Consider the following 27,146-nt stretch of genomic DNA (forward strand, 5'->3'; position numbering starts at 1 on the left):
TTTTGGCTTTTGCCCGGGTGTTTTATCCTCCGGACTGTCGCCGCCGTCCTTCTTGGGTGTATCCACCATGTATATATCGTGTGACAAGGTAGTAGTCCCGCGTCCCAGAGATTCTGAAGCTTCTCCTGCATCATCGTCCATACCGTCGATGTCTTCGGAGTCGAAGTCAGGCACGTCGGTTAAATCATCGACCGTGGCAATGAAGTGGATGGTGGGTAGGCAGCGAATTCCTTCGTCACCTGCTTCCCACTCAAGCCGAACATAATTCGACCCAGAGCCTCCTGACAAAAAGAGAGACTTTAACGAGTTCAACATGTCACCAAAGGGAGAGTGCTAAAAGATGTCCGTAGCGGTAAAATCCATTACCGAAGCCAAACCTGGCTCGAGGGTATGCGGATCGGAACCAACAACCGGATACGAGTCCGGGGGGCCGGGGTTACAGGCCTCCATAGAGGTGAGACCTGTGTTCGGCTCCACCGCCGATGAGTATGCGGCCTGCGGGGCGGGGTCCACCCCTTCGTCCTTGGGCAACGCAACTTGCTCTGGATTTAGATCCAGGGCTGCTGCCGGGATGATGTCCTGAGCATTGTCCGACAGCAGGTCTAGGCCGTGCTCGTCGTGACTGTCCGACGCTCCTGGCACAGGGCCGAATCCGTCGAAGATCAAGTCTCCGCAAATATCCGTCGTGTAGTTCGAGTTTCCGAACCTGATCTGGTGGCCAGGGGCGTGGCTGTCGATCTGCTCCAGGTGTCCAAGCAAATTGGCCCGCAGTGCAAAGCCGCCGAACACAAAGGTCTGTCCGGGGAGAAAAGTCTCACCATGGATCATGTTGTTAGCGATTGAAGACGCCATCAAGCCTCCAAGCGACGACATAGAGGAACTCTCAATGAAAGCACCAATGTCGGTGTCAAAACCGGCGGATCTCGGGTAGGGGGTCCCGATCTGTGCGTCTTAGGCTGATGGTAATAGGAAGCAAGGGACACAATGTTTACCCAGGTTCGGGCCCTCTCGATGGAGGTAAAACCCTACTTCCTGCTTGATTAATATTGAAGATATGAGTAGTAAAAGAGTAGATCTACCACGAGATCGTAGAGGCTAAACCCTAAGAGCTAGCCTATGATGGTATGATTGTAATTGTGATCGGACTTCTAAGGACCATCCTCTCCGGTTTATATAGACACCGGAGAGGGCTAGGGTTTACATGGAGTCGGTTACAAGGAAGGAAATACAATATCCGGATCGCCAAGCTTGTCTTCCACTCAAAGGAGAGTCCCATCTGAACACGGGCCGAAGTATTGAGTCTTGTATCTTCATGCTTCGATAGTTCGGACGATGTACATAGTTCGGCTGTCCGGATACCCCCTAATCCAGGACTCCCTCACCCACGCATGTGCTTTGCATGTGACGGATGGGCCGGTGCTATCTCTGGTCCCGCTCGTCAGTTGCCTTGGCTGCATGTCTCACCATGTATGTTCTCGGTCAACCGATTTTGGAGGGTCGCTCCTCACTGCCCGCAGCCTGCGTCCTGCGGCAGTTGTCGAAGGGTTGGCCACAGCATGTGCGCCCGGTTTGTGCACCCATGTTTGTGCTGGCGCGATGACGGGTGGGCCGCCGTTACTCCTGGTCCTGCTTGCCGGATCTTCCATTGTCTGGGTTGCATTTAATCGGGTGAACCACTCTTGATGCGTCGGGTCTGGCGCTGCCCGCATCCTACGTGGGAGGCTGCGGAGCAGTTGGCCACGTCGTGTGTCATGCAGGTCGTGTCGTCGAAAGCCCCTCGCCCAATCCCCTCGCTCGCACGCCGCATCCCTCCCTCTCTCCTCAGCCGCCACAACACGAATCCACGAACCCTCTCCCTCTCCCTTGCGTGTGCCGGTGTGCGTGCTCATCGCCTCCCACTCCCCATCGTCCCCCCATGCCTCCACCGGCTACCATGGATCCATGGCCGATGGGACAGTACAAGGCAGGGAAGGACGCCGCCGTTGACCTGTCGCTTAGGTTGGTGGCGCATGGGTCGGGTCTGGGCAGAAGGCTGGCGCCTGCGGGAGAAAGCACCGGGGGTTGGTGCAGCGACAAATGAGGACGGGGTGGGCCGTGGAGGGAGGCTCGCCGGATGGAGAAGCCGGAGCAAGGAGGCATGTTCGGCCATGGAGGTATGCCCTTTGGCCGGAGCAGCAGGAGTAACTGCAGCCGCTGGTCGGCCCCATGCACCGCCTCAGCCCGCATCGTCTGCTGCAGCCCGCACGGTCGAGAGGGGCAGTTGCGCCGTAGTTGGCGGCGAGTTCAGCGGCCGCCTCCTCCTCTCCTCTTCGAATCCAGTAAGCTCCCTATGTTTTCCCCTTTCATTTGTAGGATTTGGCGAGCTTGCTCCTCCCTTATTCTCTTCGTCAATGATTGTCTCTTCCCTATCATTTTCCTTTTATTAATGGTCTACTCTTCTTGTTTAGTCACTGTTAGTTTATTCTAATTATGCTGGGCATTTTCTGTTCCAGATGCCTATGGGTTCTCCTAAGTTGGATTGTTCATCCTTCTTTGCTGGTGGTGTGCTCGTCCGTTGCAATAGCCTTCGTGCGCTGGATCAACACTGCCGGTTGACATTGGTGCCCTTTTGTACTTGATTCTTTATTCTTGCCTTCCTTTTCCGTGCCCCCTGCTAACTTGTGTGCCCTTCCTCTTGTCCCCTATGTGTGCAGGTTGGTTTCTTCCTGTTCTGTCCTGCTTCCACCGTCGTATCATTCTGCCGTTGCCATTGAGGTTAGTCTGCGCTTCGTTTGCTTGCGCGCAACATGTTCGATGAAATGTGTGTGTGGTGACCTTTCTTTTTTTTCATCTCGTTTTTCCTGCTGGTCTGCCTTGGTGTACTCCTCTGTCTAGCCTGCTTTCTTGGCCTGGTTTTGCTTTCTAGATCTGGTAATTAGCTGTTGTTTTGGTTGTCTACGAGAATGTGTCTGCTATTTTTATGCCTATGTGTGCACTGTTATGCATGTACTCTGACAGGTCTATCTCCGTTTGTCTAGCAGGTTCGACGATCTGCTAGGCTGCTGCATCTGCAACTCTGTGCTGCTGTTCAAGGTTTGCTTGATTCTTTCTGCCCTACATGCTTGTTCTTTCTTGCTGCACATATGCTTCTCTTTCTCTAAGTACTGAATTCTGATGTGCTGTCTCTAGCTACATGAATTTACCTTTCTTCGTCGGTCTAATTGTCTATTGATGGGCCATTCATGTTATGGTTATGTGAACTTTAGGATGTAATAATATATGGTGTTTAAATTTTTATTTTTGTTAGCGCCTATGAATTTGCACTAAAGAGTCGTTCGATATCCAAGTTTCTATATATATTTTACAACATTGCAGTCGTGTATGCTCTGTAAAGAGCATGTTTAATTCGTTTGTTCCTTTTTTAGATGTTCCGTATCGGTGCATATTTTAAATTGATCCATACTGTGCCAGTGATTTTCTAAGATTTTCCCATATCTTTTGGGGAAATAATTATGCTTCAGGAAGATGCTAAATAAGCTGGTCAGCTCTGGGGCAAAAGGTCAGCTAATCTGCTTGGCTGTTCCTCCCAAGGTGATGAGAGATTGCTTGTCAGCTAATCTTCCACTGTGAGCATGTTCTGCTTGTGAGCAGGCCAGTACTTTACACATTTTACTACAGCAGCAAGGACGCTATGCTTTGAATAGTTGAGCCGCCCTCTGTTTGTTCGTCCATGGGCAGAGTGGGTGGAGGTGCAGCGCCTCAGGATGTAAGGCAGGGATGGAATGCTTTCTGTTCATGAGCTGTTCTGCTAACACGTACTGTTGAGAAAAGAAAAGAAAGGAGCTTTTAAGTTCTTAAGAGGAGCAAGAGAGCTTCTAAGTTCTACACATTAGATCTAGCTTTCTTATGTTGTTTGTCTAATTGTTTTCTACTCCCTGTATTTTCAGCTGTGTAATAGTAAACACACCACTGTCTGTACTGTTGAAGCATGTTTATGTCTTGCAGATCATTATTTGAATGTTTTTTTGCGTTAACACATTGGTTAATATACATACATACATACATACATACATACATACATACATACATACATATATATATATATATATATATACACTAGGGAACGTGCCCGTGCGTTGCTACGGGGTAAAGGAGCGGTGGTTGGAGAGAGAGGGGTGCATGGAGGACTTTGGTCGAGTGCATTTTTTCCCTCAACTTTGAAGCAAATTCTCCAAGAGTTCAGTTATTAATTCAAAGAATTTTTAAAGTAAGAGCGCACATGATGTTTTTTGTCTGATTTCAATACCACATTGTACATTAGACTGTCCATATATAAAAAATCATGTTGAGTTACTAATATCACATAAAAAATGTCATATACTTCGCCTAGCGTCTAAGAATGTTGTGTGTGTGCTACCATCAAGTCCTTTTGGTGAGGATTCTTCACCGTAATTGAATCTTTGTTTAATGTGTTGCGCCCCAGCTCACGGATATTTGTAAGCTGCTCTATTCTAGCTTTCTTTTGTTGTGATTGCATATTTGTGTATTTATGACTTTCTCATGCGCACTTTTTTTATCTTCCGTGTCGGCTCCATGTTTGCATATTTCTTCTTCCCTTCTTCTTGGGCTGAATCTTTTATTCTTTTGTTGGTTGATAGGCTTCATGATGCTTTTTCAGTTTTTTCTGTTGTTCTTCACTGGTCATTTAGCATCGGTTTTTTCTATTGTTCTTCACTGGTCATTTAGAATCAGTTTTTTCCGTTGTTCTTCACTGGTCATTCATAAATACGGATCCCTGTCTTTTCCGCCCTCTTTGTTCCTTGGCATCCATGACTCGAGATTGCCATCCAAATTGCTTGAGTACATGAGAGTTTTGTATACTATATGAAGTTGTTGTTGATTAAATAACGAATATAAAATTTGCATCATAAATAGAGCATATGTAGCTACATATAAATAAATCTAATTACACATGGACATAAGCATGAGAATATATGTGTTGTTTGCATGCTAGAGTATCATGTTTTTCCTTGAAGCAATTTAGAAAGCAGAAAAATAATATTAAAGTAAGAGCATTGATTCACCATGTTTTTCGTCCGACTTCAATATGACATTGTAGATCATTCTGTCGATACCTATTGACAAAGCATACCACACGGATAGATTAACCATTGCACTGACTTCACAAAATAAAAAATTGTCGTATATGCAACACTTCCAAAGTAATTTTTTCTGGATGCAATTGCTCTTGTTTCTTCATAGCATCAATGTTTGGGCAAAAAAAGTGGTTGTCTCGTTCCTTCGTACCATCTTCAACATAATCATCTTCAGGGACTTCTCTCAAGAAAACAACTTCTCCACGAACATCAAGCATGACATGTTCTTCCTGATCTGAAAGAACAAATTTATTAACAACAATTAAAGACTTTGTGGCCATGACATGTAAATGCCTACGTTTTGCGCTAAACTGAAATCAGCAGCGCCCAAAGATAATTTATGTATTTACTTCATTGGGCGTCCATGCATATGTGTTTTCGCCGCGTGTGTCCTGGCCTATTTAGTGAGTCAAACCCACAAACAGATGCAAATCTTCCTTCAAGAAGAAGAAAAATTAAAAGCAAACCCGGCATGTGTATGTAGATACAGAGAAACAATCAAATGCATGCACGGCAAGAATCAAACGATTTGATGACAAAGGAGCGTATCCTCTTGAGTTATTTATATTAAATACCAAATATCGGATCCTACCAGTGTCTTGTGTCTACTGCAGCCCGCTTGGGTGTCCCTCGTAAGGCAAACCATATCCAGCTATAGACAAACCAGCCGTCTCGAGCGGGCGGCCTCTGTCATCTGGCCCCACGCACCGCTGTTCTCATCCTCCTCCTGTTTTCTCATCCTCCTCCTCGTCTCAGTCGCTCACCCCATATCTTCTTATCTTTTTCTCCCCCATCTCTCTGTCAAGCAGAGAACTACTCCCACGCAGCACACTCCCTCAACATCTGCCGCTGTTTCTAAGGCCCCCCGCAGCTAGATCCAGATCGGGATCGAGGCCACCACCTCCCCTCCTCCCCTCCTCCGTCCTCCACGCGCGCTCTCAGCGCCCGATCCACCCCTTCCTCGTCCTCGCGCACGTTGCCCTGCTCTCTCCTTCTTCCTCTCAGTTCTTTCTTTTCCTTGGCAGGGAGCACGCAGGGAGCCTGGCGGCCGCTACCACAGCCGGGCGTCCTCGCGTCACCGCCGCCTCCGAGTTCGTCGGCCGCTGGCGCCCGTCCTCCCCTTTATTTTGTATTCGCAAGTTTTGCCACCTGACTCAATTGTAAATTGGGATTTTTCATGCAAGCATCTGATGATTCGGATTGTAATCTCCTATTATTGGATTTATTTGTTCCTTGAATCCCTCTTTTCACTTGCAGGATTAATTTCTTAGTTCTGTCCCATCCTTTGCATGTTGACTTGATGCAGCGAGGCCTCCAATGTATAGAAGTCCATGGCCGAGCCGCTCGCCTCCGTCCCCATGACGCTCGTGGCCACAACCGACGCGGATGCACTCTGCACCGCGCTGCTGTCTGCTACAGCAAGCCGCCGCCTCGTTCGACCTCCTGTCGCCGGCCCCGCCCCTCCTTTCTCCCTTGTTTTCTCCCTCACCTCCTTGCCTTCTTTCTGCCCATGAGCCGCGACTGCCCGACAAGCCGTGCTCCGGCCTTGCTCGTCGTCACCGGCGACCCCGCCTCCGGATCCGCCTCCCTAGCCCATGCCACGCATGGATCCGACCGTGCAAGCTCCAGTCCCACCACCGTTCTGCACCGCGGGTTGAATACTACAAAATATAGGGTCCGTTTTGTAAAAAATGAAAAGTTTCTCAGTTATTCATGTAAAACAGGACTGCGGGTTAAAGACTAAAAAACACAGGGACGTTTTTGCAAAATTGCTAGCGACGACGGACAACCAGAAACCCTATTCTCTTTATTATTAAAAAAAAATTAGGAAAATTAGGTAATTAGGTATAGGTATAGGTATTAGGTATTAGGTATTAGGTATATATATATATATATCAAACCAGTATAGAACTTTTTAACTAGGTGCTAACACAGAAAATTGTACAGAGAATTTATGACCGCATATTGAAAACTTCATTGCATAGTTTGAACCTTCAATTTTCCTTACTAAAAGGATCATTGGTATTGCCAAATTGCCACGCATTTAATTTCAATTACTTTTGGTTTGAAATGGGGCACCTGCCATTTGGCGTCATTTGATGCCCAACTGCTTCATATTGTGCTCCAAGCGTGACGGCCGAAGAAAACACCTTGTGGGCCGAATTGAATACCATGCGACTACTTTCGAATAGACATGTGTCTAAGTGGCATAGAAATAGTCTTTTTTAAACACATTTTTTAGATAGAAACACTATTTTTTTAAGAAAGGGCTTTTTAAATGGTTTTATACATGGTGTTAGGTATACATATGTTCTTATTGAGCAAAAGAAAAAATATATTATTTTTTACATACTGATGTAAATTTTTACCGTACGTGCTTGCTCAAACAAAAGATTGCCTAAAAAATACTCATATTCTCAACGCACATGGTTCTGAATGAATCTATACTACCAAATTGAAATATGTATGCACATCTTATTGTAAACAGCAAGACGCCATTCCTTTTTATTAAAAGGGATTAAATTTGTTACCACGTTGTAAGTGCATCTAGTGCCCCTTAGTGATTTTTGGTGTATTGAAGACTTATAGATTAAGAGATTAATGCGTTTGTGAGTGTACACAGGTCTATAAGTCTATGAGGAGTTTGATATTTACAGAGAAAGTCGACCCCTAAAAATGAAGTTCTTCGACTGAAGACTTTGGATTTCTGAAGACTTTCTGAAGACTTTGAAAGTGAAGATATTGATGTGACCTTGAAGACTTGGAAATCATTCGAGGAACATGAAGCGTGAAGACTTTGTTTTCATAGTTTCATTTTCTCTTTCTTAAGTCATAGGAAACACCGTACTGTTAAAGGTGTCGAGGAAATACTAAGGAAAAATTTCCATGTGATGCTCAACTCAAAATCCTACACCTACCAAACCCTTCGAGTGAAGCCATTGGAAATCTCATACAGTTCAGTCAATTTCTTCAGTAACAGAGACGAAGTTCTTCTGGTTGCTGAGAAATTTGTTTTGACTGAGGAGTTAGAAATTCGCCAGTGCGGATTGCCTACATAGTGAGGAACATGATAGCCCCGAGGAATTTGAGAGTCATAATTCCGACCGTTGTTGTGCTATGCGTCAGCTGTCCCAAAATATCTACCCACCTAACGGTCATCTCATTGAAGGGCATTTATGTCTTATCATGTCAGACTGCTCCCTAGGCTATAAATAGCCGCCCTCTACAATCACTAGCTGGTTGGCTGCTCCGAGAGAAACTGACACTTGCCATTTGAGAGCAACCCATCCTCCGAGGACTTTGAGTGAAAATCATCAAGTGAGGAAAACCCAAACCCAAACACCTTCAAACCCAAACTGACACTTGCCATTTATTAACGAAACTTTTTACTTATCTTACCCATATTTTCGGCTTTGCCGTTTAAACCGTTCTGCATCCCATGACAATACTTTTCTATTCACCCACAATCTCACGATCACCACCTCACAGTATGTGGGTGAAACATGTCAAGCGAATGAGAAGGGCCAGGGGCACGTTCGTCCGATTTCCTCGGACGTACAGTTTTTCACTCCCACTATAAATACCACAGCCTCTTCTTCACTTTGTTTTTTACTTCGCTCGTTCTCACTCCCGCTCGAGCTTCTCAAACCCTAGCGCCACCGCTACTTCATCATCGCCGGTGAGGAAGAGCTTCACTGCCTCGACCTCGTCGCCATCGTACTCGCGCCGGTTGCGGATTTCTTCACTCCGCCGCCGCCGTAGCTGTCTTCCTCTGCTGAGCTAGGGCATGGAAGATCTGAATTGACGAACTTCACATCTACACTTCCCAATTCGTCGTGTTCTTCATCAAGGGTAATTAAAAGTTAGTTTTACTTCCCTCTTTTATTAAAATGTTTTCTTGAAAATCTTCAAAGGTGGTTATTCTTCAAATCTTCACACACTGAACACCTGACATGTCATCTGCTCTTGATTTGTTTCTCTAAGCAATAATTTTTCTTCAAGATTCCTCAATTGTGTGGATCTTCGATCTACACAACTCTGGAACCTAAGACAAAGAACGCTTAGTGAAATTCTTCAAGACTCATCTGATCAAATTCCTCAAACTTGTTTTTTTTGAAAACCTTCTGAGAACGCATATGACCTCTCCAAATTCCTCGCAACTATACTATGTTCACAGGTACACATGTCCGCTGTTGAATCACTAGGTTCTCATCAACTTAACTCATTTGTAGCGTTCCTCGAAGAAAAGTTGCACACCTCTTCAGAAACTTCAGTTGTTCATATTCCTCGGCTGAAGAAAATGGTTGAGGGTAAGAAGCCACAGAAGGGTGGAAAAAGGCCTGAGGTCAACACAACATTCGAGATCCCTGATGACATTTATGTTGGATACTGCACTCCTGATGAGGCCAAATTTGGCAAAGAGGACAAAAACCAGTGCAAGGTGCACATTCAAAGGATTGAGAGGAGATGGGCACGGGAATGGAGGGAGTACAGATATGTTACTCCCAAGTATATGAAGAAATTTGCTCTTAACCCTCCATGCCCAAGACCTCCATTGGCACCTGGCCAATTGGCAGACCCCACCAGTCTCAAGATTGGTGAGGATTATCTTGATGAATGGGCAAAGCGCCATGCCAAACTTGCCAAACAAGCAAAGGAAGCAGTGAGGAAATTTAATGAAGACTGTGCTGCTCCTGCTACCACTGCTGAGGCCTCTGCTAGCAAGCCGAAGAAGGCCATGGCTAAGAAGCCTGATCACAAGCCAAGTGCTTCATCCTCAATGCCCTCACGGCCAAGTTCCTCAGCAATGCCCTCACGGCCAATCCCTCAATCTGCTCCTCCTTCAAAGTCCTCAGCTCCTCCGACATAATCTTCCATTGCTCCGACTAAATCCTCTGCACCTGTGCATCTCGCCACATGTCAAAGGACTACAGGCATCTCAATTGCCTCTGGAGCTTCTGCGAGTTCCTCTGCTGCACCAAATTCCTCAACTGGCCCCTCTCTGCTGAAGAAAAAGGCCACTTCTGGACGAGGCCTTCGACCAAGTCTCACAAGAAGCGGGTCGCCTTTCAAGTGCCTTCTGATGATGAGGTTGATGATGAAGAACTTGCCGAAATCATCAGAGACAGATAGGCCAGGACCGCTAGAGCCAAAGGCAGCAATGTGCCATTGTTATTGGATCCAAAGGTGATCCTAGACTTCATTGATCTATGGCACAAGGACCCAAACACTCCTTTGCCGGAGATGAACCTCACTCCTGGTCAAAGTCATGTTTTGACTACCTTCATTGAAGAAGAAAAGTGGAAATTTGAAGAAGGCAGAAGACTGAAGAAAGCGCAGTACAAGAAGCAGCGCTACCTAAAGGACCATGTCCTGTCTCTTACCCCTGATCAACTCATTGCCTTGCAAACTGAGATCAAGCAACTAAGTGATGAATTCAATCGCTACTATGTTGACTGGAAGGGCGCCAAGGTCTGGTTCGTCAATATGACGAAGAAATTCACTTCAAGTGTTGCTGCTCCTATGCACATTGAAGTCACTCTTGCTGAAGCATCTGCTCAGCCTACTGAAGAACATGCCAGCACCAATGACGAAAATCAGGCTACTAAAGAAACTGAAAGTACCAGGGCTGATGACTGCATTCCAGCTGCTGAAGAAATTGCCAGGGCATCTACTAGTGGTGCTCCTGAAGAAAATGAAGAAGTCAAGGAAATTGCATCAGCTGCGCCTGAAGAAACTGAACCAAATTCTTCTGCTCCTCCTGTGCCTACACCAACTCCGATCCTTCCATCTGCATCAGATACAAGGAAGACCAAGGCTGCAGAGCGTGCAGCTGTGAAGAAAAGGAAGGCATCAACTTCATCAGATTCTTCAGCTCCGAAGAAGATGAAACATTTGACAAGCTCAAGTGACAACCCAATTGATGTCGTTCCTGTCTCATTCATGCCATCAAAGGACCTTGTTCCTTTTGATGAAGACTATGTGATTCCAAGTGAATCCGATGAAGAGAATCCTTCTACTGCTTCGTCAGAGCAGTTGGATGAAGAAATTGAAGTGGATGCAATCCCTTCAACACCAGTTGTCTCCTCGCCTATGCCTCAGTTTACTGCTGAAGAGTCCGGCTTTGAAGAAATGGAAGATGAGGACGTGGACATTGGTTGTACCACACCTGTGCTAAATGATGACTTTTGGGAAAGTCAGCACCCCAACTCTCCAGTGTTCACTCCACTTCAAGAAATTCCTCAGTCCCCTGCTGCTACTGAAGTACAAATGGGATCTGAAGAACCTCATGCAACCCCATATGTCCATGAAGAAATTCCAGCCACTAGTGCTGAAGAAATTGTAAATGAAGAATCGAAGACCCAGGCTGCAACTAAAGAAGAGCCTGAAATTCCTCAGCCTGAGGATCCTGAGATTGCGATTCCTGAGGTGATAATGCAATTGACTGACACTCCTCAACCCAAGCCAAAGGATCCCTTCTCAAAGAAGCAGAAATTCAAGGCTGATGACTTCTTTGGCGAGCATGTTTTCTTCACTGAATTCAATCTGCATGACAATGCTCGTCTTCGAAGGAAGCACTTCTGGACTACCAGCCAGGCCAGTTTCTATTCTTCACTGCTTTTCAACAAAGAAAAATTCTTCGACCACCAGCATATTCCGCACGTGGACATGGAATCAATGTCTTGCTTATCACTAGTCCTCAGTATAATTCATGATGCAGGACTGCTCAACTTTTGCACTGACATAGTTGATTGGAATGAAGAGCTTATTCTTCAGTTCTATGCAACGCTGCACATCACAGGTGATGCTGATGATATCAACACTTGGGTGTTGGACTAGATGACCGAAAATACTCATTACAAGGCACCGGCCTCTGAATTACTTCATGTCCTGCCAATCAGTCCTCCACCTGAAGGTGCTCGTTGTCTCTACCAAGAACCTGAACTAACTACTCATTACATGCAAGTGCTCATGAAGCCTCTGAAGCCTGGTCAAGCCCCAAGGACCAAATTCCTCATGAAGGAATTGCTGTATGTACCAAGAACCATCTACCGCATTCTGGCGAAGACTATGAGTCCTATCAAAGGTCACGACTCATCTGATGAGGAAATTGTTGGCATAAATAAGAATATGCTATTCAACATCATGCATGGCATACCTGTCAATTATCATGATTTCTTCATAAGGACTCTGGCAAATGTTGCTCTTTCTCCGTTTGAGCTGAAGCCTTATGCTCCTTGGATTATGAGATTCGTCGGAACAAGGTCTTCACTCAACTACAAAGCAGATACACTCAACCATGGCAGCTACTTGCCCCCTATTGAAGTCCTCAAGAGGACATATTCCTCAGTTGATGAAAAGGGCAAGACACCAGCTGTCATCGATGAAGGCATTCGTCCATTGGATGGTCAGTTTCGCAAAGTTGCATCTTATTCCACCAATGATGACTCTGCCGCTCATGATTCTGCTGCAAATTCTTCCAAGAAAAATTCTCAAGCCACTGCTCTGCGTGTGATGACTGACCATGAGATGCTTCTTAGTCTTCACCAGAAGGTGGATCGAAACCACAAATGGGTTAAGCGTCAGTTTGGCTCTATTCTTCACAACATGACTTCTACACATAATGCAGTGAAGAAAAACCATTACTACCTCCATGAAGTCTTCGATCGCACCTGGGCTATTCTGCCACATATCTATGGTGAAGAAGATCTGAAGCAAATGGGATTCAAGGAAGATTTTGACTGGTCTGCTCCTCCACCGAAGAGATTCAAGAAGGTCAAGGTTCCTCCCTTGGTCGCCAGTTCATATTCTTCATCACGCGACACGGACGAGTATTCTTCAAGCGGGCGTTAGTCCTCATTTTAACCCTTTTGGTCATTCGATGACAAAGGGGGGGGGGATTTGAGTAAGTCTTCAAGCGGGTCTATCTTATATGGGCGTTTTTTTGCTAAGTTACAACTCTCGTTCTTCTGATGACTTTGCTGGATCGAGTTGTAATCTTAAACTCTATGGTGGCCTGATACTTTTACTATGTTCTTCTGCATGTTTATTCCTCATTAATGTTAATGCATGCATGCTGAATTACATCAGTCACCATATTTCACCATGCATTTTAAATTCTTCATATTATATGTCAAATGCGTGTATGAATTACAAGATATAGGGGGAGATCTTCATGATTTTACTCTTCAAGTGTGCATTGCTTCAAAAGCAAATTCCTCACTATGCACATCTTCAGGGGGAGTTCTTCTATATCTTGCAATCAAATTCCTCAATATCAGTATTTATACTTCATATGATTATCCACATTGAAAACTTAACCTATATTGTCATCAGTCACCAAAAAGGGGGAGATTGTAAGTGCATCTAGTACCCCTTAGTAATTTTGGTGTATTGAAGACTTATAGGTTAAGAGACTGGTGCGTTTGTGAGTGTACACAGGTCTATAAGTCTATGAGGAGTTTGATATTTACAGAGAAAGTCGACCCCTAAAAATGAAGTTCTTCGACTAAAGACTTTGGATTTCTGAAGACTTTCTGAAGACTTTGAAAGTGAAGAAATTGGTGTGACCTTGAAGACTTGGAAATCATTCGAGGAACATGAAGCGTGAAGACTTTGTTTTCATAGTTTCATTTTCTCTTTCTTAAGTCATAGGAAACACCGTACTATTAAAGGGGGTCGAGGAAATACTAAGGAAAAAATTTCCATGTGATGCTCAACTTAAAATCCTACACCTACCAAACCCTTCGAGTGAAGCCATTGGAAATCTCATATAGTTCAGTCAATTTCTTCAGTAACAGAGACGAAGTTCTTCTGGTTGCTGAGGAATTTGTTCTGACTGAGGAGTTAGGAATTCGCCAGTGCGGACTGCCTACATAGTGAGGAACATGATAGCCCTGAGGAATTTGAGAGTCATAATTCCGACCGTTGTTGGGCTACGCGCCGGCTGTACCAAAATATCTACCCACCTAACAGTCATATCATTGAAGGGCATTTATGTCTTATCATGTCGGGCTGCTCCCTAGGCTATAAATAGCCTCCCCCTACAACCACTAGCTGGTTGGCTGCTCTGAGAGAAACTGACACTTGTCATTTGAGTGCAACCCATCCTCCGAGGACTTTGAGTGAAAATCATCAAATGAGGAAAACCCAAACCCAAACACCTTCAAACCCAAAGTGATTGAGCATCACTGAAGAGATTGATCCAGCGTGGATCCGACGCTTGTTACCTTTGAAGACTGTGATTCTTCCAGACGGTTAGGCGTCAAGGTCTAGAGCATCCAAGAGGAATTGTGGATCGCCGAGTGACCGAGTTTGTGAAGGTTTGGAAGTCACCTGAAGACTTACCACGAGTGATTGGGCGAGGTCTGTGTGACTTTAGCTCAAGGAGAATACGGTAAGGACTGTGTGTCTGGGACTGTGTGTCATCGAGTTTAAATACTCAGCCGCTCCAACCAGATGTACAACTGAGACAGCAGTTGGAACTGGTCTACCAAATCTTTGTCTTCACCAAGCTTACTGGTTCTATATTCCTCAACTCTTTAATTTCCTCAATTCTGTTGTTGTGTGCTTGTTCATATCTGTTTGAAGACTTTGACTGAAGACTTTCTCAATTTCCTTAGTTAAATTTCTTCAGTCTGTTCGTCTTCATCTTGTGTTATCCTGTGCTTACGCTTTCTGTACTCTGTGCTTGTCTTCATTTCATCATGATGACTATGCCTGTGTTCTACCATGTTTACTTTTGAGTACTTTTTCCGCTGCAAGTAGTTCTTCGCTTAGGAATTTCCTCACCCTGAAATTCCTCAGTGAAGAATTCATAAAAATCGCCTATTCACCCCCCCTCTAGTCGATATAACGCACTTTCACACGTGTGTTTTCCCACAACCAAATCGACTATACGATGTTTTCTTTAAGGTGCATATGGATTAAGATATGACTCTCTACTACCAAACTACAATTAGTATATACATCGCATGTCATTTACCAAAGGAAACTATTTTCATAGAGAACATGGGTTTAGCGGGCCTCTGCACCACTTGGCGCAACGGGTCAACTAGTTTATCTTAATGCTGCAAAACATCTCGGGCATGTAATTCATGAGCATCCTGAGGAGTTTTTACCTGATTTTAAGAAATGTGTCTATGAAGATAGGTCAGAATTTAACTTCAATAAAAAATGGTTTGAATTGTTGGATCAATACAACCTTAAGGACAATGAATGGATGAAAAAGCTGTATGAGTTGAGGGAAAAGTGGGCTGCTATCTATCGTGACTCTTTTACAGCTGATATGAACTCGACTCAAAGGAGTGAAGGTATGAATAATGTCTTCAAGCAAAGATTTCGTAGGAGACTTGGTCTTTCAGAACTCCTTGTAGAATGTGAGAAGGTTTTTGGAAGTCTTCGTGAAAATGAGTTGGATGCAGATTTTAGTTCGCGTCGAAAGAAACCTGTTGCTTACAGTCCAAATTTTCCTTTGCTAAAGACTGCATCTGAATCATAGAAAAGGCGGATGTATTCAGAATTTGAAACAGAATTCAAAAGCCAATTTTCATTCTCTTGTAAACTATTACAAACCGACGGTCCGCTGTTGACATATATGGTTACACATATGAACAACGCACATGGAGCAAAAGGTATATTCAATACCACAGACACAACTATTTCATGTTGTTGCAGAAAGTTCGAATGCATAGGTATATATACACAATTTATGATGCAATGTACTCTCTAATACAACTTGATGAAATATGATATCCATATATTGCAGGTATATTGTGCAAGCATGCATTCAAAGTCTTCAATATGAATGATGTTTTCATTTTGCCACCACAATATATACTAGGAAGATGGACAAAAATATGCGAAAAGGGGATTTTATGTTGAAAAACAAGGATCCAAGGAGGAAAGTTTGAAAACACAAGCTGCACGTATCTCAAGGAACGCTACACCAGTTGCACTGAAGTGTACTCGGTCAAAACAACTTCTTGATGATTTCGAGAAAGCTATAGATAAGTTAGACTTGGAAGTAGATAACACTCTTAGCAAGATGGAGGAAAAATCCAGCGGGGTTCCGCTAGTTTTGGCTGAGTGTGCTACAAACACAATAAATGGTACAATATCATTCAAAGTTCCTCATGTGGTGAAAGGCGCAAAGCGTAAACGGGCAACCATCTCCCTCCAAAAAAAGAAAGGGAAGAAAAAATAAAAGTGCTAAAAAGAAAGGTACCGATCCTACCCATTCTAGCAAGCCTTTTTCCATTCTATACTTCTATTGTTAATCCTTTTAGTTTTCTTTCAATTCATATGTCTGACTCTAGGAGAAGATTGAAAAAATGTAGTACAGAATAGGGATGGCGGCATTGATCCGAAGGAATTGATGGTAAGCCATTTGACTCAGAGTCAGTATCCCCTTTTCATATTTGACTTGCATGTTTTATGAACAATTTCATATTCTATGATACATGATGTGAATGCTGGTAGTATTGATGTCTATGGGCGATCTTCAATCATGGCTGCACCATTGATCCAAGGCGGATATGCTAATGCCATAATGCTAGCCTTTGCAAATGATGTGTATGGGCAACCTTCAACCATGTCTGCTCCTTCTATCCAAGGCGGATTTACAAGTCTTTTACTTGGGGTTAAGCAGGATGCCACGTTGTCCTCGGCTGCTAGAAAGTTACCTTTTGATGAATAGTATTACGGGCACTCTATAAGGAGTACAATTTTTTTGATATCATTTGGTGTATCTATGAATTATAATTGATGCATTGTACTAGACTGAATTTTGTCTTCATTTAGAATGTTTTGGTATAATTTTGTACTACACTGAGTACGGGTTTTCATCATTTCTGGATTTCTGCGAGATTGCATTGATTATGCGACAGAATGTGTTAAGTGTTAAATCTTCGAGGCCGAGCACCTGCGAAAGTTTCAGATTTTCAGACCTCTGATTTGTGCCTCGGTAGTAGACCTCTGATTTGTGCGAACCTTTGCAGCCGGTGTCCACGAAATTTTCTTCCACTACAACTGATTTGTGCCTTACACATATGCAGAGGAATAATTAATGACAGTAGACATTCGCACATGTCCAGTATATAATTTTTTTTTTTTGCGGGTGACGAATTCGACTTACAAATAGCTACAGTATATCTAAATATCTAAGTCCACAACTAATGGCCACTAGATCATGTTTTTCTCATTCCCCGAGCAATATATAGCAAAACGATCATGTCATCCGATTTGTTTGGAAAAGTAATGTGGTCGTCATTTGGATAAATGCCCCTCTACTTTGTGGATCCTGCGAGAGATGATCCATCAATCATACTGTCACCGTGCATGCGTGTACTCAGAGCACCAAAGTTCACTTGCGATCATGTTCTGCCAGCTCCGGCAGACGCACATAAGCCTTCTGAGCGTGCGTTCCGATAACAATCGTAGCACCAGCGACATGGCCTGCGTAGATAGCGATGAGGCCAAGACTATGTCCCCGTGTGGCAGCCTTCCGAGACGCGCAGTGCTTTCCTCGTACACCGCAACCTCCAAGAGCCAGTTATTTCGATGGACCAAGCTCTTCAAGTCGATGAGCTTCTCAATGTCGCCGCTCGATGGGGTGTATGCCCAAATGTCCTTTGGAAAGTCAGTTTGCGTTAGGAGGATGCTCCGGCCATTGTCCATAAGGGCCAGTGGGATGATGTCGATGCCGTACATACCTCTCATGACCCTGTTGACCGCCGTGCCTGCCTCGATTATTCGGCAATGTAGATCCCACACGGTGCCTGGTCCATGTCCACGCAGTAGCCAGACATGGTACTGATGCTCATAGCTGGAGAAAAGGCACAGTCTCCCAGCGAGCTCCGTCAGACACCGCCACTTGCGCAGAACCTCATCCTGGATGCCCGGCGGTGCCGGCACGGTCGCAAAGGTCTCTTCGCAGACGGAGAAAGAGACGATGATCATCCCTATCTCTTCGTACCGGTCGCCGAGGGTCCGGTGGGCTAACCAGTACACGTGCCCTTGGGCAAAGACGCTCGGTTTGACCTGTTTCACCCAACCCGCCGGCCTTGCGGGGATCGGGCGCCAAGATTCCGTGGAGCCGTCGCCGTCGTTTACCACGTAAACCTCGCACCCGACGGACGCGGGGCGGCCTTCGCCGTCGCGGCCACGGTAGTAGACGCGCACAACCTTGTGCCTCCTGGCGCGCGCGTCGTAACCGAGCCCTAGGCTCGCGTACCTCTCCATCACATCGCGGGGACGCCGGCAACCCGTCGTCCGGCCCTCCGGTATCGCCCTCTTCTGGCCGGTGGACGGGTTGCAGAGGAAGTGGATCCCCGTGGGGACATGCTCGAGGATGACGAGGCCGCGGCAATGCGTCGTGGCGAGGCTCGGGTGCATGGGGCGGTTCGAGGGGTCCTCGTCCCAGAACACCGTGATTAAGTGTGGGAAGCAGTCGCCCGTGACGGCGATCGGAACGTCCTCCTCCTCGTCGCCGTTGGAGGAGTCCTGCAGGCGGAAGATCTTAGGGCGCGCGCCGTGGATGGCGTGGTAGAGGTCGGTGAAGTCCTCCGAGGAGAGCGCTTCGGCCCAGGCGCGGGAGAGGCAGCGGCACGCGAGCACGGACTTGGCCGGCAGCCGCGCGAAGATCTCGTCCTCCATGATCTCGTCGGGGAGGACCGGGCATCGTGGCGTCGGAGCCATTGGCGGCTGTTGGAAAGGCTGATTTTGCGTGCGAAACTGCTGGAAAGGACGCGAGGCGCAGCGCATGCACGCGATAGTTGAGAGAGACGCGCGCAGATAGATTGGTTTTGGGACCATGCAAAAAAATAAAGATAGATTGGTTTTGGTTGGGCGATGAGGTGCATGCAGCAGACACGTTGGGGCGGGCACATCAGGAGTGTGCTTCACGGTCTCATCGATCCCACGGGAATCAGATCTGCACATGTGCCTGCTTGTTTGTTGGGATTTTCAGTTACCTACAAACTTGTCGCGTTTGTGCCAACACGTTTTCTTTAACACGGAACGTGGAAGCTGCTACACACGGATACACGCACTCCTATGAATGCACATACACATACACCGTCCACATGAGCACCTCCGAGAGACATCGCGGGAAGGCATAAAATAAGTCCAGAAAAATGTGAACATCAATGCCAACTCTCGGACCACCGTACTGCTAACCATCCAACCACATGTTGGTTCACTTGTGCCAACATGTTGATATGTGAAATATCAATGATGCAAAAAAGCTAAAAAAATAAATATTATGCCAAAAGTAGATGTTAAGAACAACTAAAACTAATGAAAAACAAATGTAAGAGTGCTCTCCGTTTACAATGAAAAATAAAATAAAATCTACAAAGTAGTTGACAAAATGATGTATTAAAAGGAACTTTTTTCAATCGAACTTAGCGCAACAACATCTTTTAAGAAGAAGAAAAACCATGGGCTACATATTCTTGCTACAAGCATCCAACAAATATATCGTCCATGACCACACACAAATTAATGAAAAAAATAATGCATGATTGACGTGCGTGACTTTACTACCCCGGGTTAAAAAAAATACATGCATGAGTTGATAAGGTGTCATTGTTTGCATGGATAGATTAATGCAAAATTGTAAACTATGAGTACATGAATGACTAGTTGATGTCACTCAATTTTGACCACCTATCAATAATTGAGGTGATGTGAAAATTTTGTAACCTATGAGTACACGCATGACTTGTTGATGTCACACAATTTTGATCGGACAACTATCAGTAATTGAGGTGATGCGAAAGCGCGCATGTGCAAATATATCTAATAGATGGGCCTGTTATTTAGATACAGAAGATTCTGTGACACATTAATCATATAGAGCGATACCTAGGAAAGGATTATGAGTCAACTGTTTCATGTGAGAGATTAGACGGATGACCCAAACCCTAGCTACCGACCCATCTACTTTCACTCTCGCTGCTGCCAGGGTGCGTCACTAGGCAAAGCCCATGCAACACTGTAGCGAGGAGGTCTTGATTGAAGGCGGCCTGCTTGTGGAGTTGGAGGACAACTGTGAGATGGAAAAGGAGATGTGTGCTCAATTGGCAGTCTTCGTCAGGCGATGCATGGCCCCGATGTTGGTGATCCAATGCGTCGATCTTCAACGATGGCATGGACTAGCTAGGTCACCGAAGAAGAGGGAGTCAACGCATGGTCCTGGACGGCGGCAAGCTCGACATCAGACCCAACCTTTCCATGTAGTGGAATGGATGATTTCAGGTTTTCTTTAGGGACTTTTCGAGTCTGTTTTGGGGCAGCCAGGCGGCGGCACTATTCTAGTGTAGGAATAATGTTCTCTCCTCTTTTTCCCCGTTCTGTTGGTGTGCTTATCCTTAGCGGTTGGCGTGTGGAGCGGTGTCTCCGGTGGATCTTTCAGGATCCGGTTGGTTTTAGATTTTTGGTGGATCTGTCTGGATTCGACCGATTTTCATGGTTCGTGGAGTTCTACAAATCCTTATCGACATTTTCTTCTCCGGGGTGGCGATCTACTTCGCAGATCATGGCCGTTGGTGTCTTCTGGTATGCGTCGACAACTTCCCGGCCGTTGCTTCTACAAGCTCCTAGGTTTACACAAGTTTGCTCTGTCGAGGCGGAGGCCCAAGGTGGCATCAAGTTATGCTCACAACACACAACTGGTGGATGTCGGAGGAAGAAGACTTTAACACCCCCAAGGATATGAATGTATTTTTTGTATGGTTGTGTTTGCATGGACATGTGATGCTTTATATACGGCCTTGGGCCCTTTCGCAAACAAGAGATATAGAAGATTTGGTATGCTCTCTAATAGATAAATAATTATGGTTATACCTTCTATGATGTAAGTGGATATCCCTTAGTAATGTTTTTATGGTATCAATGTGCTTATATAGAACTTAAATCTGCTCGGGCTCAGCTTAGCTTGAAAAATGATCCACTTGTTGATCCCCCTATTCACATCCATGGCAATGGTACAAATGTTGTTCCCTTATGCTTGCTTGTCCTGGAGATATTGATTATATGTCATTTACTGTCTCACAAGCTATAAAAAAGGCTCTCTCCAAATGAAGGCCTCCTTTGGTTTATAGGAATTTTGTAGGAATTCTAAAGGACGGGAATTTTGTAGGAAATATTCCTTTGGAGATCTTTGGTTTGTAGGAATGGATTCACATTCCTATATATGATAGGAACCAATCCTTCACATTTCAAAGAAAAAACACATTAGCCTTGAACTAATGAAAAAATTCCTATCATATGCATCAAATGACATATATTTGCATATAGGAAGTGAAATGCATATCATCCCACTTCCTATGATTTTCCTATTCCTATACTATTCCCATCCTATGATCCAAATAAGGGCGAAATGTGATAATCTCTCTCTCTCTCTCTCTCTCTCTCTCTCCAAACGAAATGTAATTATCTCTCCTATTTCGTTTTCTAATAGGCCTACCACTAGAAGTAAAAAGTTGTTGATTGCTATTTATTGTCCCAAGTAGAAATGGCAAAATTAACGGGAAATGCGTAGTAGATATAAATGTCAGACTATTTTAGAATTGTAGGGGTGGGCATGGCTTCCCACCTCACTGTTCTTGTCCATGCACATCTTTGAATTATCAGTATCCTAGGAACCATGAAACTATAGTATAACCAATCTTTATTAGGAAGCTTGACCATAGTGGTTATTCTTTTGGAAGTGAATTACCTTTGTAGGTAAGTCTGTTGGTATACTGTGTGGGGCTAGATATGACACATTAGAAGTTTCCTCTATCAAACTGGGTAGCATTTCTTGCCCACATGTGGCACAAACAGAGAAAAAAGAGGTAATTGTTATTTTCATAGTTTATGGGGTGCTTATGAGGAGTACAAGTCTGATTTACTGTTTGAGTTAGCGTCCTCTTATAATTGCATTGATAACCCATATCTTGTGAGTGGATATTTTAGTATGCCTAGGCACCATAATGAGAAAAATAAGAACACCCATTTATCACATGATTTAGATCTCTTCAATTCTATTGTTCATGCTTTAAGTTTGTGGGAGATCCAATAAGAACTCTTTCCATAGTCTTTAAAAGGTAGACATAATCATCATGTCCCTTGATTGGGAAGACTGTTTTCTTATGTTCCAAGTGAAAAAACTTGTCACGGATTTATCAGGCCATAATCCACTGCTACTTGATTGCGGTTTTAAGGAATTTAATTTACTTGGTAACAAAAGTTTCAAGTTTGACATTGATTGGCTTAAACATGATAGTTTTCTCCCTTTGGCGAGGGACATTCGGTCCAATCCTATGTACGATGGTCATCCCCATTGACATTCTGAAAGGAAAACTAAAGAGATTTTTAAAATACTTCAAGTCAAGCTTAAAATATTACTTCAAAGTTTGGGGCTCTAACTTATTTGGTCACAATAAAAAAATGACTTGCAAGTGAAACAAGAGGAAGTGGAAAGTCCAAAGGAAATGGCACATTTGGAATTTGTTGCTTATAGGAGAAAATTTAGATCGTAGTGTAATTGAGTGAGTAGTATGTTGATAAGGAATTGCTCTGGATAAGAGAGCACATGAGAGGTGGATTTTACAAATGGGATCAAAATAGCTCCTTTTCCACAATGTGGGTGATGGTAGAAAAAGAAAAGCACTACACATTCCCTTGAAACCAAGGGGGAGCATCACTGAAGGTACTGACAACTTGTTGAAACATGCTACTACATACCCTCCAATCCATATTAATTGTCACAGATTTAGTACAAAGTTGTACTAAATCAACAACAATTAATATGGATCGGATGGAGTATAATATTTATGGCCCTCCTCATAGGAATTTACTGCCTATGCCTCCTGATTTGTGGGGTGCTGATGAAAAATTAAGGTGGCAGATAACCTGGACATGACAATACCTTTCTTAGTGGAAGAATTAAAGATGCTTTACATTGTACATGAATCACGAGAGGTAAATATTGACTCCATGATCAATTACTTGTAGGCTTTCCTTGGTAGTATGCGCTAGAGGTTTTTGATTAGTGCTAGAGCCTACCCGTTACTCTACAACAAGTATCTATAGATATGCAAGCCCCTATCAAGGATTTCAAGCCAAACAATACTCTCATGACCTATGGTTGATACGTCTCCAACGTATCTATAATTTTTGATTGTTCCATGCTGTTGTTTATCATTCTTGGATGTTTTACAATCATTTATAGTCATTTTATATCATTTTTGGTACTAACCTATTGACATAGTGCCTAGTGCCAGTTGTTGTTTTCTACAAGTTTTTTACATCGCAGGAAATCAATATCAAATGGAGTTCAAAAGCAGCAAAACTTCCTGAGGATTTTTTTGGGCTAGAAGACATCCAGTGGGCCAAGGAAGCACCTGGGGGTGCCTCAAGGGGAGCAGCACCCACCAGGGCGCGCCAGGAGGCCCAAGCACTCCTTGGTGGGTTGTGCCCACCTCGTGTGCCCCCTAAACCGCCTCTTTGCTCTATGAATACCCCAATATTCCAGAAACCCTGGTGGAGTCGACGAAAATCAATTCCAGCCGCCGCAGAGTCTAGAACCACCAGATCCAATCTAGACACCATCACGGAGGGGTTCACCACTTCCATTGGTGCCTCTTCGATGATGCGTGAGTAGTTCTTTGTAGAACTACGGGTCCGTAATTAGTAGCTAGATGTCTTCCCCTCTCTCTCTTGATTATCAATACAATGGTCTCTTGGAGATCCATATGATGTAAGACTTTTTGCGGTGTGTTTTTGAGTTTATGATCAGATCTGAGTTTTTATCTATGAAAGTTATTTGAGTCTTCTTTGATCTCTTATATGCATGATTTATTATAGCCTCGTATTTCTTCACGATATTTTGGTTTTCTTTGCCAACTTGATCTATTTATCCTGCAATGGGAAGAGGTGCTTTGTGATGGGTTCGATCTTGTGGTGCTTGATCCCAGTGACAGAAAGGGAAACGACACGTATGTATCGTTTCTATTAAGGATAACAAGATGGGGTCTATTTATACATAAATAGATCTTTTCTACATCATGTCATCGTTCTTATTTCATTACTCCATTTTTTCATGAACTTAATACACTAGATGCATGCTGGATAGCGGTTGGTGTGTGGAGTAATAGTAGTAGATGCAGGCAAGGGTCGGTCTACTAATCTTGGATGTGATGCCTATATAATGATCATTGCCTGGATATCGTCATGATTATTTGAAGTTCTATCAATTGTCCAACAGTAATTGTTTTCCCACTGTTTGCTATTTTTCTCGAGAGAAGCCACTAGTGAAACCTACGGCTCCGGTGTCTCTTTCTCATCATATTTGCCTTTGCAATCTATTTTCCTTTGCTTTTATTTTCAGATCTATTAAACCAAAAATACAAAAATACCTTGCTGCACTTTATTTTTTCCATGATTTATTTATCCTATCTACCACTTATATCTCACGTCATTTGCCTATCTTGATGCGCCGTACCCGAAAGGGATTGACAACCCCTTTAACACATCGGGTTGCGAGTACTTGTTATTTGTTTGCAGGTGTTGTTTACATGGTGTGAGGAGGTTCTCCTACTAGTTCGATAACCTTGGTCTCATCACTGAGGGAAATACCTACCGTTGCTATACTACATCATCCCTTCCTCTTTGGGGAAATACCGACGTAGTTCTAGCAGACATCAAAAGGAAATTCTGGCATCGTTGCCTGGGAGGATCTTCAACGTCAACCAGGTTCCTAATCACAAATCTCATATCCTCACAATTTACATTATTTGCCATTTGCCTCTCGTTTTCCTCTCCCCCACTTCACAATATTCGCCCTCTTTTTTGTTCGCCGTTTTCTCGTTAGATCTGTTTTTGAGTGCAACCTTGTTGTGAAGTCATCATGACTCAAGAGAACACCAAGTTGTGTGATTTCTCGAATACCAACAACAATGATTTTATTAGCATTCTGATTGCTCCTCCCGCTACTAGTGTGGAGTCTTTTGATATTAATACTGCTTGCTGAATCTTGTCATGAAAGATCAATTTGCCGGTACTCCTAATGAGAATCCCATCTTAATACATTCGTGGAATTATGCGATATGCAATAGAAAAAATATGTGGACAATGATGTTGTGAAGTTGAAATTATTTCTGTTTTCTTTGTGAGATCGTGCAAAAATATGATTTTCTTCTTTGTCTCGCAATAGTATCGATTCTTGGATCAAGTGCAAGGATGCTTTTATCACTAAGTATTTTTCGCCTACAAAAATTATTTCCCTTATAAACCAGATCATGAATTTCAAGCAACTTGAACATGAGCATGTTGCACAATCTTGGGAAAGGATGAAATTGATGCTAAGGAATTGCCCAACTCATGGGTTAAATCTTTGGATGATCATACAAAACAATTATGCGGGACTGAATTTTGTTTCTCGTAATATTTTAGATTCTGCCTCGGGAGGTACTTCTATGGAAATTACTTTGGCTGAAGCTACTAAAGTGCTATACAATATTATGGCAAATTACTCACAATGGCATACCAAAAAGAGCTCCGACTAGTAAAAAAGTCATTTCGGTAGAAGAAATAAATTCTTTGAGTGAAAAATTTGATGCTTTTATGAAGTTGGTTGCTAATAAAAGTGCTCCTATTGATTTTAATGATGTGCCTTTGTCTACTTTGATTGAGAAAAATAGTGATGCCATAGATGTGAATTTTGTCTCGCGAAACAATTTCAGTAACAATGCTTATAGAGGTAACTTTAATCCTAGGCCTTGTCCTAGTAATTCCTCTAATAATTATGGTAATTCCTATGGTAATCCTACTTATAATAATAATAGAAACACCTCTGATCTTGAGAACAATATTAAAAAATTTATCAATATGAAAAAGGCTTTCAACACTTCGATAGAAGAAAAGTTGAATAAAATTGATGATTTGTCTAGAAGTATTGATAGAATTTCTCATGATGTAGAAACCCTCAAGATGAAATTTGTTGTGCCTAAAGTTGAAGAATCAATTAAAGCTCTTTATTTTTCTATGGATGAAAGTAATAAGAGAACCGCTATGCTTAGAGCTAAAAGAGAATTTTTAGAAAGAGTGTTTTCTAGTGATTACTATCATAAATGTGATAAAGATCTTAAAATGATTGGTGTTTCTTCTATTGGTTCTTTGTTTAGTAAAATTAAGATTTATGAAAAAGGGACTTGATAAGATTCAACTTTAGCTAGAAGGCGTCCCTATGATTCGGAGGGTGAAAATCTTGTTGGGAAAATTGATAAAAGTGGGTTTGAAGAGGTCAAGAGTTTAACTAGTGATGTGCCCACTATTTTGGATTACAAAGACTTTAATTATGATAGTTGCTATTTGGTTGATTGTATTTCTTTGTTACAATCCATGATAAATTCACCCCATGCTTATGAACAAAATAAAGCTTTTACTAAACATATTGTTGATGCCATGATGAAAGCTTTTGAAGAAAAGTTGGAATTAGAAGTTTCAATTCCTAGAAAATTGCAGGATCAGTGGGAACCTACTATCAAAGTCAAGGTTAAAAATTATGAGTGTTTTGCTTTGTGTGACTTGGGTGCTAGTGTTTCTACAATTCCGAAATCTTTATTTGATGTGCTTGGTCTCACCAATATTGAAGAATGCTCTTTAAATTTGCACTTAGCGGATTCTACTATTAAAAAGCCTATGGGAAGAATTAATAATGTTCTTATTCTTTCAAATAAGAATTATGTGCCCATATATTTTATTGTTCTTAATATTGATTGCAATCCGTCTTGTCCAATTATTCTTGGTAGACCGTTTTTGTGTACTATTGGTGCCGTGATTGATATGAAAGAAGGCAATATTAAATTTCAATTTCCACTAAGGAAGGGAATGGAACACTTCTCGAGAAAAAGAATTAGCCCACCATATGAATCAATCATGAGGGCATTTTATGGATCTAGAACCAAAGATGACAAAACTTAGATCCTACGCGTTATGCGTAGCTAGGGGCGTAAAATGATA

The 27,146-nt window shown here is 43.3% G+C and overlaps 1 protein-coding gene across 6 annotated transcripts; it reads left to right on the forward strand.

Annotated features, from left to right (window-relative positions):
* The first annotated feature begins 1,780 nt into the window (after positions 1–1,780).
* LOC119340342 lies at positions 1,781–3,962 on the forward strand. Of its 6 annotated transcripts, none has more exons than XM_037612243.1 (5): positions 1,781–2,318; positions 2,493–2,590; positions 2,694–2,754; positions 3,018–3,072; positions 3,501–3,962. In XM_037612243.1, exons 1-5 carry the CDS (start codon positions 2,010–2,012, stop codon positions 3,509–3,511), a joined length of 534 nt encoding a protein of 177 aa, XP_037468140.1. In that variant the 5' UTR covers positions 1,781–2,009; the 3' UTR covers positions 3,512–3,962. The 6 variants fall into 6 exon arrangements, 4 of the variants coding, with proteins under 4 accessions (XP_037468140.1, XP_037468141.1, XP_037468138.1 ...); XM_037612244.1 differs by having other exon boundaries at positions 3,021–3,072; XR_005164499.1 differs by having other exon boundaries at positions 2,493–2,600; positions 3,018–3,962.
* The last annotated feature ends 23,184 nt before the right edge of the window (positions 3,963–27,146 follow it).

The sequence above is a fragment of the Triticum dicoccoides genome, chromosome 7B, assembly GCF_002162155.2.
Source record: "Triticum dicoccoides isolate Atlit2015 ecotype Zavitan chromosome 7B, WEW_v2.0, whole genome shotgun sequence".
Lineage (NCBI taxonomy): Eukaryota > Viridiplantae > Streptophyta > Magnoliopsida > Poales > Poaceae > Triticum > Triticum dicoccoides.